Source organism: Ceratosolen solmsi, unplaced genomic scaffold (assembly GCF_000503995.2).
Source record: "Ceratosolen solmsi marchali unplaced genomic scaffold, CerSol_1.0 scaffold30, whole genome shotgun sequence".
Taxonomy (NCBI): Eukaryota; Metazoa; Arthropoda; class Insecta; order Hymenoptera; family Agaonidae; genus Ceratosolen; species Ceratosolen solmsi.
The window spans coordinates 4,002,098-4,018,348 of NW_011948421.1; the positions used below are offsets into that span (position 1 = coordinate 4,002,098).

General features: G+C 30.0%; 1 protein-coding gene across 1 annotated transcript; it reads right to left on the reverse strand.

Annotated features, from left to right (window-relative positions):
• Positions 1–264: 264 nt before the first annotated feature.
• On the reverse strand, positions 265–16,153 carry su(sable) (suppressor of sable). The gene is given in 12 exon segments (XM_011498527.1): positions 265–1,433; positions 1,916–2,210; positions 2,429–2,898; positions 3,026–3,610; positions 3,741–4,241; positions 4,508–4,727; positions 5,163–5,569; positions 6,308–6,402; positions 6,404–6,513; positions 6,763–7,138; positions 11,313–11,640; positions 15,928–16,153. Coding segments are annotated over 11 exon segments (3,702 nt in total). The 5' UTR covers positions 11,357–11,640; positions 15,928–16,153; the 3' UTR covers positions 265–834.
• Positions 16,154–16,251: the final 98 nt, after the last annotated feature.

The following is a 16,251-nucleotide window of genomic DNA, read 5'->3' on the forward strand; positions in this document are numbered from 1 at the left end:
AGAATGAAAAACTAAAATTGAAAATTATTACTTATATTTTTTGATAAATATTTAATAAAGTATAAGTGAAATTTTGTGTAAACAGCAAATGCAACTTTATTAGTTTCAACTTTATAAATATTTATAGTAATTGTGTGTGTCGAATGTTATAATATGTTTGCATATATATATATATATATATATATATATTTATGCGCGTGTGTGTGTGCGGGTGTGTTTGTGTTTACAATACAATATTTATGAATTGAATGTGGCGGATAAATGAAAAATAAACTTCAGTCATATAGAAAAAAAACCTTTATTTAGGGAGCTTCATGTACTAAATGTGTTTTATCAGAACCGTCATAAGTTCTCGATAATAAACACTTACAATCTCATAGAACTTTCAATTTTTTTCAATATGTACAATAAATACTCATTTAAATTATGCAATCATATCTGCGCTCTATACATAATGTTCTTTAAACATTAAATTGCTTTTCCATTACTGTATATAAGAAGCTCTCAAATGCTTGGTTTCCCACAGTAAAAACATTTTATATATTCATCCTATGTCGTAAGATTTACGAGAATAATAAAATGTGATAGTATAGTTCTTGATTTGTTCATACAACTAAGATATATAACAAAATTTTATATAGCACGAATTGATAAATGTGGCTTCTTAAACTGTGCATTATGTACAAATGCAAACCACAATGTTTTGCTCACCATTGACTCTCATATTTGAGTAAAAGTATTTTGCTTTGCTTACAGGAACGCAATCCTATACAAATATACAAGATGTACATATACATGGACATTGAAAAATAGTCACGTCTTTCTTTCTAATTTTTATGAGGACGTATCTTTTTTCCGGGGCAGTCCACCAAATTTTCCTCTGGTTGTTCGTCTTCTATCTTTCCTGTTAACTCTACCCTGATTTCCATTCCATTCAGAGTTTCCTCCAAAATTTGACTCATCAACTTGATTAACAGAATTAAAGCCCCGATCTGGGTTCGGAGCATTTCCATAATTCGTGAAACTATCCGATGGATATCTGCCTGGTGGTCCATCATATTGAGATCTTACATCTTGATTATATCCACCCATCTGTTGAGGTCCAGCACCCAAGAGTCCTACACCGCTATTCCTCTGGGCATTGTAGCGAGGATCATATTGATTCATTTGGTTTTGAGGAGGCCCTGGATGCTGTTGTTGCTGGTGATTATTGGGCCCTGGGGGTCCCATACCGCTCATCCTCATGTTTGGCGGAGGAGCCATTGGTCCACCGTTATTGCTCATTGCCGAACCATCGCGGATCATTGGACCTATACCACCCATCATCGGATTGCCTGGCATCATCATAGGTGGAGGTCCCATGCCTTGCATCACCTGAACTGACATGCTATTCGGGCTTTGCATATAAGGAGGTCCCAAGTTCATAGACATACCTTTTTAAAAAAAGAAGTTCAAATCAAATTTTATTTTAAAAAATTAACAAATTTAATAACTTCTTAAAAACTTCAGAAAAAGTTTAAAAACAAAATTAATGCTAAATAATGCATTTACTGTATTTGAATGCTCACAACTCTTAAGCAATAATAATGATACAATTAAAATTGTATTAATATTTTATTCAAATTAATATTAATATTTAAGGTTTACAAATAAGAAGTATATATTTAGTATAATTTAATTTTAAAGAAATAGAGATGTACGTCTATAAACTATGCTACTTCTCAGAAAACACGCAGAGCTCTGCAATATTTTAATTTTTATATTTTTAATAAATATAACTATTACATAATCGTGTTTAGTAGACTATTTGGAAAATTAAAGGAATAATTGTGAACAATTTTTATAATGTGAGTTTTTTAATTGCAAGTTTAACGAAAATGAGAAAATAGAAAATAGAATTTTTAAAATTACCAACCAGAAATATTGGAGTGATCTTGTACGGGATGTTGTTGCATAGTTGTAGGTATAATTTTTGGAGCTGGATGAACCGAAGCCTCTAGAGCTTTTCGTCGTGGATCAGTGCGAACAAGCGGTGGCGATTTGGGCGTGTCTAATATTTTTATTGGCGGTGGTGACATTGGCGAATCTGCTAGATCATCTTTGCCCAGTCGAAAGATTTTACGTAATCTCGGATCGTATTTTACTTGAGGATCGTTCCTCGTCAGTTTAAGACCTGTGTAGTCAGGCCGAGGTACATCCACCACATACACCTAAAATATAAAACCGATAATTATCATATAAATTATTCTATCAAACTTGGATAGTTTTATACTATATTACACACTAGTTTATGCATAAATAATTTGTATTAATCTGATAAATATTTACATTAAATGAAAAAATAAGCAGATAAAACATTGTATTGGAAACAATCGACTTAGGTTAAAAAATAATTTTAATAAGCAAAATGAAAATAAAAGATAATAACCTTGTAGGATATGGGCGGATGAGAAGTTATGCTTGCATCGATTTCTGTACAAGGTACGTGTGATGGCACAGGCTTAAATGGCAAAGTGAGCATTTGTCTGAGATCCACGTCTCCTGACTTTGAAGCATCAACTGGATAGTGTCCGCCGACTAGCCGCAGATCCGTATCACCAAAACTCGGACCGGGTGGAAAACACCTTAGATCCATATCTTTTCGCCTGTGATCCTGATCTAACTTTGCACGAAGATCTGTATCCATTGCTGCATCTTGGGCTATAATGCCCGAGCTGTAAATGCTCGTCTCTAGCCTTATGGATCGCGACTCCTTACTCTCGGTTTGTTTACCAGTGGATTGACTGGAGTTAGCAGCACTGCCAACAGACTGCCTCTGCTCATCCCTTCGCTGACGAGGGTCGCGACTCATTCGCGGGTCTCTGGATACATTACCGGATTGGCTTGAAACTGCCGTACCTACGACAAATGATTAAACAAATAAATTACAATGATACGTGATTTTTCAAGAATTTTCATAAAGTATTAGCAATATCAACTTATTGTGTATACTATTGACTGTGTATAATCACTTTGGCTTACTTACTAGATGTCCTACTGGGCGATAATCTTGGACTATTGTTACTAGACTCCGATTGTGAATTATCTGACGCAATAGACTTGGTGCTATCTGTATTAGCTTCTTTTCTACTTTTTGGTCCAGACTCTTTATCCTGTTTGAGATTATTCGACGAGCTTTGCGCCTTGATCGAAGATAATAGTTTTGATACTTCCATGCTTATGTCAATTTTACTCAAGTCACCAAGCTTGTCTACAATAGCCGCGGGCTGAGGTATACTTGACGGCTGTATAATAGAGTCTTCTTTTTGTTCCTTACTTTCTTCCTCCTCTTCTTCTTCATCCTTTTGAATATCTTTAAGCACGATTGTTAGTTGATAGTCGTCGTCGTCATCGTCATTATCATCATCCGAATACCAGTCTTCTTGACTGATTTCCTGATCTTCACTGTTTTCCAAATTTTTAAAACTATCTTGCGCTTCTCGCTGTTGCTGCTGTATTCGCATGTACAGCTCTTGTGTCTTTTTTGGTAAATTTGCAGGAATATCTTGGGTGGCTAATGTTGGTGAATTTTTCGGCTTGTCTAGCGAATTATCTGAGATATCTTGTATTTCTGTCAGAATCGAAACATAGAAAAATTAATGTTAGTAATAAATATGTTTTGATATTTATAATCATTGTATTGCCGAATAATAATATAGTTAGTCACAGTTATAATAAAATTTGAAATGTTTTAAAATTACCTTGTAATTTGCCCGTGAGCTTATCCTTATCTTCATCGTCAGTTGGCATTTCAATGACGAGATTCGTCTCTTCTTCACGATCACTTTCATCATCGAGCTTCGACTTGGTAAGAGTTGCTGCTTCCTCTGCAAGACTAACTACATGCGACACTTTGGCATTTGTTGCTCCTGCCAACAATTGTCTCAAATCTATATCTTTTGCAACAGCTTCCACGGCATTTATTGGGCTATCCTTTGCTTTATGTGATTCTTCTTTTGTCTCTCTTTCTTTTTTAATAGGATCATTAGGGCCGCCCTCACCATAAAAGTTCACGGATACCGCACCTCCTATTCGAGTATTGTCTTGATTATTGCCTAATTGTAAACCAAGTTGAGTAGCCGATTGTACAATCATATCAAAAGGAACGCGATCCTCGTCTGAACCCCAGCGCGTTTTTTTTCCAGACAACGATTTTCTGTGCGACGACGTGCTCCTTTCCCGATTCGATGTTTGGTCATCACCTTAAAATTTTAAACAAATTTTAGTTATTTCTCTGAATTATAGTTAAAAATAATAATTATTAAGAACTATTTGACTTGCTAATATAATTAATAATATTATTAGTTCAACTTTATATCGAATATATATAAAATGAATTAATACAAATCAGTTAAATGAGTACATAATATATTTTAAATGTAGAAAGTTTAGTATCTATACACTCCTTGTTAACTGAAGCCTAAATTTTATAAACTAATTATTCTAAAGAATCTTTTTCAATACTTACCATCGTCTTTTCCAGACTCATTAGGTACATTATCATTTGGAGTTGGAACCTTTAGTTCAAAAAGACTCGGAATTTTTTGATTTGATGCATCTTGTCCTTGAGCTAAATTTTTCTCTGTATTATTTATTAAATACATTGCACCTTCTCTACTTAATCGTGGAAAATTTCCTAATATTTCCTTTGGAGCTGTTTCTAAATGTTTTAATAAAATATTTTTCACCTGCAACATAAAAATTAGTTTTTTAATATGTATACACACACACACACACACACACACACACACACACACACACATATATATACACATATGCAATGTCATAATTATATTTTCTTATTTAAAAAATATATAACATTTATTAACACAATAATTCTTATTAAATAGCAGTTGGATAATTTTCCATATATTTAATTTTAACGTACTGTAAAAGATAATTTATTTATTTTATGTATGATATATCATTGAGTATCTGATGTTGATAGACAAAATATTTATCTTTTCAATTTGTTCACAAAATAAATAAAATATATATTAATATTTGAATAAATTAATTCTTTATGATACATTTTTTTAATTTACACAGCTTTTTAAATTTAAAAATATTCAAAATGCAATAATTTTTATAATACAAATTTTATAGTTAGAATTAACACATACCTGCTCACTCATAGATTGATGTGAAAATTTGCAGTTTTCACCAGCATTACATTTTAATCCGGTGTGGAAGAATTTACAAGGAAAATCGTGATGCATGTACAAACACTTATCCCTTTTAGCACAACAATCCATTAGGTAAAACTTGCACAACTCCATCTTTCTTGGTGGTAGTGCATTGTGTGAAAATGGACAATCATCGCCGCGATGACACTTACCCTGCATGTAATATACGCATATTGCATCTGGATCCTGATTATGATCATTATTTTGATTACGACGACTGTTTCGGTCATTTCGAATCTGGGATCTATTCTTGTTTTTTCCACCTCGATCATTCTTAGCACCCCTGCGCCCAGCTGTGACGGAAAGTTTTTTATTTCGGTCTTGCTGTTGCTTCGCTTGCGTCCCTGATTTTGGAAAATTTCGTTGTTGTGCGATTAAAAGACAATTCAGAAACGTTTATTGAAAGCGAAATAATTTAATCTGATTTTTTATTTTTATTTGAGGTTAATTATTGAAGTTTGCATGATAATTTTTATTAGTTATAGTTATCTATAAAGACGTTAAAAATATATCATTTTAAATTAATCAATAGAAAATGATATATTAGTTTTATGCAAATTATCCCATAACAAGAGATAAATTATTTGGTGCATTGGTCGAAACTGTAATTGCTTGAAATAAATATTTTAAAATTTAATTAAAGTTATCTAAAGTAGAATATTAATATATTTACAATAGTTTATTATACAAGAAAATATTATATTATTTAATTTCAAATAAACAATATTTATAGGTATAAAACCAGATTAAAAATGTGATTTCAATTAGTTATTAAATTGTATTTTACTGCAAACAGTGAAATTTTCTGAGAAACTATACAACTAAGGATATTTCCAATTATAAAGCATCCGATATATTAATTTTTCTCTTAATATGATTAGTAATTTATTAAAAATAATTAAAATTTAAATGTTTATTTTAATTTCTTTAATTAAATCTAACAAATTTGTATAATTTTATAAATAACTTTGTATAACTTTTGAAACACATCAATTTGAATTAATTAATTTTATTTCTAAATGAATATATTATTTTTAAAGGTTGTAATTAACTTAATATAAGATTTAAATAATAATAATTACATCTGCCGCCACCTCGTTTGTTGTCTTCTCTATGACGATTAGAAACAGGTCGATCATCATAATCTGAACCGCCGTTGTAATTATCATGATCACCTCCTAGGAGAAGAATTTTCATGGGAGCCCTTTCTAATAGGAGAGGCACCACGAACAAATAACATTTCATCGTCATCTTCATTTGCATTCTCTTCATCGCTTAATTTTTTTTTCTAAAATAAGGAAACATGTATGTTAAGATATATAAATTTAAATGCAATATGTAAATATAAATTTCTTTTAATTTTAAAAATATTAATTAGAGTTGATTAATATATTCAATAAATTATACACAACTTATTATTCTATTATTTGTATTTATATAAAATATTTGTAATAAAATACTTTAATTTTTATTAAAAAAAAATTGAATAATGTTAAGAATCTAAAGTTTGAAAAGATATTCTTGTAAATATATTAACCTTTTGGTCTTTAGAACGTTCATCATCTTTATCTTCATGATTTCTTTTCCTATTTTTATTTTTATTGCTTTTATTTCTAGATTTATTATCATGATTCTTTCCTCTATCTTCTTCGAGTGCTGCCCTAATAGCCTTTTCAACATCTCCAGCCCAATCATCACTGGTTGCACCTTTCTGTCTATTCAATCTATCTGAACTTCCAGACTTTCTATTTTTGCCAAATTTATTATTAAAGCTTTTTTGTTTTGGTGATTCAGTCTTTCCTGATGTAGATTTTGGAGGTTCCAAAGCTGGTTTAGCTGCTTCAACAACCGGAACTGGTTCGTCATCCTCATCAGAGGGTATCTCTCCATCCTCCAAATCATTATCATCATTGCTGTTAGTAAACATTTTATTTAATCCATGTTGTTTTATATGATCACTTTGATACAAAAATATTTATATTAAATAACTTTTCAAACTCTCAATAAAATTTAATAACATTAAAATTATAAAATAATCAAATTTTATTCAGTGTTCAAAATGAAGAAATATTAATACCATGAAATTTGTATATATGCATATGTATGTATATATATATATATATATATATATATATATATATATAAAGTGAGAGAGAGATTATTTAAACATTCTTTCAATTTTTACATTTGATAAACAACATTTAATTTTCATGAAATATTAAATGATATCTATATTTTATAATTAGTTTTATAATTGTCATGTTATTTATGCTAATAATTAATTTAATAATATTTATTAAACATATTTTTTATTTTCAAAATTAATCATTTAAATGCAATGAATAATGTACCAGTTTTTGTAAGTTAATAATAGATACTTCTATGTCATTATTATAAATCGTAAATCTTTATTATTTAAAATTAATTTTAAATTATTTATTTTACTAAAATAACTTTTCATTTTTAATAATAAATATATATATATATATTAAATTTTTATTTATAATTATTTAAAATGTATAAAGTTAATTTTTTTAAAGATAATATTATCAAACGTAATATCAAAAAGTAAATTTAATGTATTGGAAAATGTATAAAATTTTGTATGTTAATAAGTTTTAATTGATCAATAGTTTAAAATATGTAATGGATGGTTTTAGAAAATGTCATTGTTTTGTTAACTATGAAAAAGTAATCATTATAAATTATTAATCATTATTTTTAATCAGCTCTGTTATTTCAGGTATAGTTAAATTGTCGTACGGAGTCATATAATTCGCATAAGGCGCATTGTATTAAGTTCCAAGTGTAGATAATATCGTGTAAATGTAAATCACCTACTATCCACGACAAAGACATTGATCAACTCTCACTAGCGGTTAATTTTCTACAGCGTAAATTGGATCGATGCGTGACCGCTTTTTCATAATCACGGTGATTCGAAATTCTTTCATTTCTCATGTAAATTGAGTTTCCTGTTTTTATTATATTTTATTTATTTAAATAAATGAATTACTTAATAATATAAGCGATATTGGTTTATCTTCTATACTAAATTACAGCTTTAATATAAAAAAACAAGTGAAAAAAAAAACAAAAGAAAAAACAAAAAACTTATTTTAATTAAAATTTTTAAAATATTTCATTTAAAAAACTCATAAGAGCATTTTAACTTATGCATTTACAACTTATGTATTTATATGATTGTAACTGAAATTCACATTTCATAACATTGATTTTCAGTTTATAGCCCTTTGACGCGATTGTTTCGTAAAATGCATACATGTTGCCTATTTTCTTATTATCCGATTTCTTATTTAAATTTAATAAGGTGTAATTGAACTATTTTTTATTTTTTACATGCTTACTTGATTTATATTTTGCTTAAAAAATTAATGTCAATGTCTATTTTTCAGTGTTTTATGTAATGAATTTCTTTAATATTTTATGCATGTTTATATTTTTAATTTATTATAAGCTAAAAATAGCTTATTATTCATAGAAAAATGTATTATGAAATTATATATATTAATATTAAAAGCTTTTGGTATCTAAATAATATTTATTTGAAAGAAAATGGTAAAAATTAAATACTTTTAATCAGTATTGATATAAGCATCGTTAATTTTCCATTGTTCATATAAAGCTGATCATCATATAAATCAAAATCCAAATAAATCGATTCTACACGTAATAATATAAATAAAATTGAGTTGTCTTACCAAACTGCAAACTTATCATTAATTCGTGGTCATCATCACTGTCATTTTAAAGATCAAAACATCATCATACTATGACATGATTATTAACAAGTTTAATATTTTTTTGCATAATTTTTGCAAATATTTGTTTTCCGAAAAATTATCATCATTTTCATCATAAGCATATATAATCATCATTTTGACCAGCATCGCCATTATCATTGTCATCTCAATCATCAAATTGATTACCGTTACTGTTGCTATTTTTCAACAGCTTTTAATATCACTGGAAACCTTGACGTAGCCACAATTATGTACATAATCGATAATTTTCTTAAATGAGCGGCTAATGAAGAGGAAGTCTGTTTCGTTATTTGTTAGATGTAAGTTAATCGTATAGGTGTCTGCGGTATATCATATATTGTATTTGTTTTACGAGTTGTAGAAGTCAAGAAACGAAAAATTCAAAGCTTATCACTCACAGTCGTCGCCTCATCGTATGTCTTGTTGAATGATAAGAATTTTAGTGAAAAACAAAACATTAATCTGTATTTTGTTATTAAATACGCATTAGCTGTGGTCTAAGATTTGAAACTGGCACGGTTTTTGACAAATATTATGTTTGATTAAATTTTTTTGAATAAAAATGAAGAAAAATAAATATAAAAAATTGTTAGTACATGAATTACATGCGCTATTGTACGTATATTAAATTTTTTTTTTAACTACTACGATATTTAAATAGAATTAAAATATTATATTATAAATATATTAAAATAAAATTTATTATTTATAAATTTAATTTGTTTTTTTATTATTCATTTATTAAATTATAATCTTGCAACATTTTCAGATACTATTTTAAGATATGAATACTAAGTATAAGCTGTGCTTGTAATTACTCTTTTTATAAAGAAAAACAATTTAATTATAAATAAAAATAAATACAGAATTTGTAAGCAAATATTCTAAACTGGCATTCCTTTACTTATATTTGATTAATTTCAAGATTTCAATATCAATCTTTTTACTCTATTTACAATGATAATTTGTAAATGCTTAAAAGTAAAATAGACGAATATATATTTGTGTATTGAAATAAATATTTCAATTTGCACGTGTAACAAAATTTCATTTAATTGCGACAGTGTTATGATTATTTTACCGATAATAATACACACACACACACATATATATATATATATATTATAAAGAAATGGAAAGTATTTAAAAAATAATTTTGAGGGTAGAATAAAATAGTCGTACACCTAAGGATAGATGAACAATCAATACATACAATAGCTCTATATAAGTATTTCATAAAGTAACTTTTTTAATGTGCTTAGATGCCAAATGAACATTGAACTCCAAATGGAGAACGCATTCGTGCGATCGCGTTCTTCTTTCAATTCATTATCTTATTTTGATATAAAGTAGTGAACAATACGTAACACTGCACATTAGTTAAAGGACGCGCTAGAGCAAAATTATGTATATGTGGATAGTTTATAGAACAAAGTCCGAAAAAATATATATCTTCTATGATGTTCGCGAATGCAATTACCATGTTTAATTTATAAATTATTTTAGTTATTTTAGATTTTTAATAGATGTTTATAGATGTTAATAAATAGATTTTTAATAAAAATGAAGTACAAGATATTACAGAAATCACTCTAACTAATCAATAAATTTGATACCATTTAATTTTATTTTAAGTAAGATTTTAATATTATTCGATTATTCTATTAGCGAAATATAAAATTTATAATAAATAACTTTGAATTGATAAAATCTATATTAAAATTAATAAAAAAAAAAAATTATAAATATAAATGTTTCAAATGACTTTGAATTTGAATGAATATTGGTCAATATCACATCATTTAAATAGGTAAGATATTAAATAATACAATACCCACAATGTAGCAGAATTGTTTAATTATAAGAAGCTCGTTAGTCGTGTATGTATATCCAGTTTTTCTTTGTTTAATGATAAAGTGTACAAATGTTCATTGTCAAGTTAGTTTATAATTGCATAAGTATGCGAACAGTTTTGTAATAAGTCCAAAGTATCGTTATAAAAGTATCAGGGATTCGCGCGATTTCTCACGTAAAATGCATGATAAACGCGAAAAGCAAGTTTAAATCTTGAATCTCACGTGAGCAAACTGTACTAGTTACTTATGATAATTAATCAGACTGATATTAGGATGCATTATGTTTTCAAATACAATATTACTTTCTCTCTCAATTTTTCAGTCTATATATAAATAAATAAAAAAATAAATATTAATTAATTAATTTATTTATTTATATATATATATATATATATACACATATTATTTTATGAAGATATTAATATATAAAAAATAATTAGGCAAACCTTTGAATTACAGTCTCGGACGCCGAAACACTTTCGAGGGCCATAATTTTTTAATCGTTATTCTTTTAATATTTATTTTTACGAAGAAATAAAAACGATCGATTGGTGATCGAACGTTTGTCTTTTTCTCGTTTTTCTACGCCATACGTCACTATGTATCGTCGTTGTCTCCCTGGGACGTACATATATGTACGTATATATTATTCTGCGTGTGTATGTACTTGTTTAGCGCGATGCAAGTTTTTGCAAAATAAAAATGTCGGCTGTTAGTATGTCTCCTTCTCCATTTTGCAAAGTGTGTACGTTTCGTTTTACTCTTTTCCACCTCCTGTTATACAACAAAAGAAAAAAATAAGACTGAATATTTTAAGCAATCGTTATCTCAAAACTAATTCAGATAATTAATTATAACTAAAAACCGTTTTTCTTTTAAATATAAAAAAATGTGAACCACTTTTATTAAATTTCGTTTTTATCAATAGAATTTTTAGTATTATATTACTATCACATTATCTCGGGCTTTTCCTCTCATACTCTTTATAGATTATTTTCCATTAGAATCCGATCATCGTTACGCATAGAAACAAACAAAAAACGTTTGTTGTATGCTCTGCATTAGGACAAAATTCTAACGATATAACGTTCACATACGCCTGATAACAAGTGGGTCTTTCTTTCTCCCTTTTCCTTCCGCCTTCCATCTCACGTCAATTTTATTAATACTTGAGATCGAAATATCAATAACCCATGTATATTGACATAAAGTGATCAGGTCAAAAATTCGCGAGTTTCGTAGTTGCTCTACAAACATACACAAAGGTTTAAGTGAGCCGTTGTACGGTACGCTCGCGACTTACACACGCATGCATACGCAGTCAGCAAATGTCATCGGAATATCAACTGCGATTTCTTTTTCGCTACGGCAGCTCCAAAAGTGAGCCACCACCCTATTGCTTGCTACACCCGACGTGGCACACGCCTACCTTATTATCTATATAGGTAGACAAAGCATGCGTGAGCCCCCGGGTACGTGACCTTAAACCGAATATTGTTACAGTCGCTGAATTTTATAAGAACGAGGGACTCTTGTGTGCGCGCGTGTATTTCCGTTCACCACTAAGAAATAAAAATCGGTTATTAAATAAACAGTCGGTCGTGTTTATATTTACTACTCTATACGTCAATTATTACACCGTTACGCGATATACACATTCGTAATATTGCTAATATTGCAGTGTTCATCGTATGCACCATGTATGCGTGAATTTAATATCAACGTAATAGACTCATAATTTGCATTAAATTTTCAATTAAACTGCATATTCAAAATTTTATTAGCCTTACAGTCGAACGATTTTAATGTGAATTCACGAAAAATACGAGATTTTTTAAAATCATATATATATATATGCATACACATTCGCACACAAATATCTCGTTAATTGTAATGTAAAAATATCTTTTCGCCAAATACTTCATAATAAATAAAACGGAATCTGAAAGCAAAGTTGAGTGCACTCAATAAAGAAATTATAATAACAATAAAAGGAGAGCAATGAGAAACTCCACATTTTTACACGAACACGGAAACACACGGAAATTAATCCAACGCCTATTTATTTGAAATTTTATTTGAAAATTACTTAAAAAAAAATAGAGTTGTGATTATTAAGTATTTTAAAGTTCTAGTAACAATAAATCATGTTTGATAATATAATACTTCATACATTAAAATATTACAAATTTTAAAGGGCATTTATTGCATTACATCAGTCTATACATTTATTTATTGCACATGAATAAATCCTTATTTGCGAACAAAAGAAATTCTGTATTATTTTTTTTTTTAATAAAATTTTCCTTGGTGATTATATATTTTTAATCCACGTTTTTATTTTTAATTTTAATTTTATTACAAATAAAAAATAAAAAATGTATCTAAAAATTAAAAAAAAATTTCTATTCGTTTCAAATATGGTCAATCGTAACATAAATTTTTGGAGCAAAAATTCTGGAAACTAATCTACAAGATACAATGAAAATATTTTGAAAGAAAAACTCCACCACAACTAATACATAATAAATCATTGACTTTTTACTCCAATAATTTAAATAACCGTTATACGACATTACGTACGTGTTAATCTGAAATTTAGAATGTTCAGAAGTATTATATTATTTGTATACTGGTTGATCAATTATCAAAGGACCACCTTAAAATGTCACTCTTTTTCGACTAAGAAGCCAAAATGTATCAATCACTGAAAAGTCATTAAAGAAAACAATATAAAATTAGAAAAGAAAGTAATATTAAGAATACCTCGAACAGTCAAATCAAATTGACCACCCTGTATACTATTAGTGTGTATATACCTACTTTGCATGAGTATAGTTGACCTAATGTGTGCTACTGTACAACACTATGTATCATATATGCATGTATATGTACACATTGACGGAATCTCGATCATCGGATATAATCTGCGCCTCATTATTTTGTCAAACATGTATAGCTGTCATTTTACATAAGCACTCACACGTTCCTATATACACATATACGTATATATATGCATATAGATATATATATATATATATATATATATATATATATATATATATATGCATATACACATGTTGTGTAGCGTCGTCGTGGGCGCATATATATATGCATTTGTCGATTATTTAAGGGTATTTTAGAGTTCTTCCCTCCTTTTTCTCTCTCTCTCTCTCTTACTTTTTCGATCTTGAAATTTTTCAATTGTTAAAATAAATGAATTTAAAATTTGATTTTTACGTCTTATTATGCATCAGGTGCTTTTTATGCGCGCGAGCGTAATTCGATTAATTCTAAAACGTACAAAAGGCCGTGATCATAACCTGATATCGATTGCCTGCTTCGTCACACTCCCTCCCACCCAAGGGCAATTTTTCTGTGGCTTCTTTTCCCCTACCACCAGCATTTTCCACGCAAACCGGATAAAATCCAACCTCTTCGCACACACACATACTCATGTCCAAATATATAATGCATGCATCCATATATATATATATATATATATATATATATATATATATATATGTGTGTGTACGCATATGTCTCTCTCTAACTCATACCATATAATTTTCATAATATTGAGCCTGGCGCGCGTGCATGCAATTCGTGTAAGTGACGGCGTATAGGAGAGTCTATATGTATAGCAATGCGCGCGCACGTGTGCGTCTGCTTAAGGCGTCACGGTTTCACGAATAACGGATGTAATGCAATGCCATTTGTATATCTATATTTTAACACTTTTAAAAAAAATGTATAGATATACACTTTAAATGGTAAAGCACTACACCGTAACACGAGTAATATTACTAAATACGAATTAATTATTCAATCAAAAAAGGCTGTGTAATGGCCGTTTCGGATTGCAACGATTTCTCGGAAAAACTTACGAACCAATTATTTAATTGTTTTTGGCATGAAAATTAGTTGAATTAATAGTCTGCAGTACTTATAACACAGCGTCAAGGAGATGAAGAAACGTGTGCATGCACTTATGAGTGCACACGTTTCAATGTGTATGTGTGTGAGCGCGTTCATCTTCTGTCGTCGTTGCGTGCGCAGCTGGGCGATATCCAAAGGAGGCCCGAGACGATTACCCGAAAAATGGCCGATCAATGGCTTTTTCAGATATTCTATATATATATGTCGTACCGTGAATGTATATGATGTTCCACAGGGCAATAATTTTACGATTTTACTATCTTCTTCTGGAGTCAAGTCTCGCGCGCCGTTTAACTGCCGTTAATTTTAAAGTTCTTTTAACGAAAAAAAAAATGTCGCTTCTTTTTTCTACAACGAAGAAACGGAGGCGAAAAAATTTCTGTCATTAATGAGATGAGAGGTAAAAATGAATTGTGCTGATTAAAGAAGTAAAGGGAGATGGCCAGACAGACAGACAGACAGGCACAGGCACAGACAGTCAGACAGACAGACAGTCAGACAGACAGACAGACAGGAGAGAAATTGACACGCATATATATATGTATATGCACAAATATATATACACATATGCATGCATATATATATATATATATATATATATACAACAGGACTTCCCAGGCTTCTATTTGTGCGAATTTTCTTCACGTTGTAAAAGAAGCCAAACATAACACAAAATAAAAGAACGAAAAATCATTGGCTTGATCGTTTAAGTACAAGCGCGTTTGATACGAGAATCTTAAAAACAAGATGTCGCGAAGCAGTCGGAGAAAAAGGCGGATACACGCGCGCGTCTTCCCAAGGTTTCGTAACCAAAAAGAGGACAAGGAAAACCGTAGCAGAGCGAGCGAGCGAACGAACGAACGAGCGTGAGCGAGAGAGCGAGAGAGCGAGAGAGAGAGAGAGAGAGAGAGAGAGAGAGAGAGAGAGAAGTAACTGTGGACCCGACGAACGCAGAAACAATGAACGAATGAATACCCGAAATCACGCGACGAAGTACAAATTATAATCGTCGTCGTTAGAATCCTGATTAAAACATTGTTAAAACATCGTCTCAGAAAGAAATGCGATAATTCCGGGGTAAGATTAATTAAGAGAAAAAAGAAGGTGTGCTTCGGTTATTACAATTTTTCAGTTTATCCGGGCAGCAGTGAACAGCAGGCAAAATCGGTTTGTTTTTTTGCTTATAAGATTCGTATTGTTCTCGAGCAAAAAATAATCAAAGTCGTAATATATTATGATGAGTCGAGCGAAACTTCAAAGTTTTAAACTAAACATGGCCACATCTGGAACTATTCTGAGGATCGGAGCAGCTCCGCGGCGCAGCCCAGCAGCAGCGACGTGCGTCACCCGGAACGGCATTCACTACTCTCCTTCTCTCTCCCTCCCGATCACGCGCGCGCGCTCTCTCTCTCTCTCTCTCTCTCCCTCCCTCCCTCACTCTTTCTC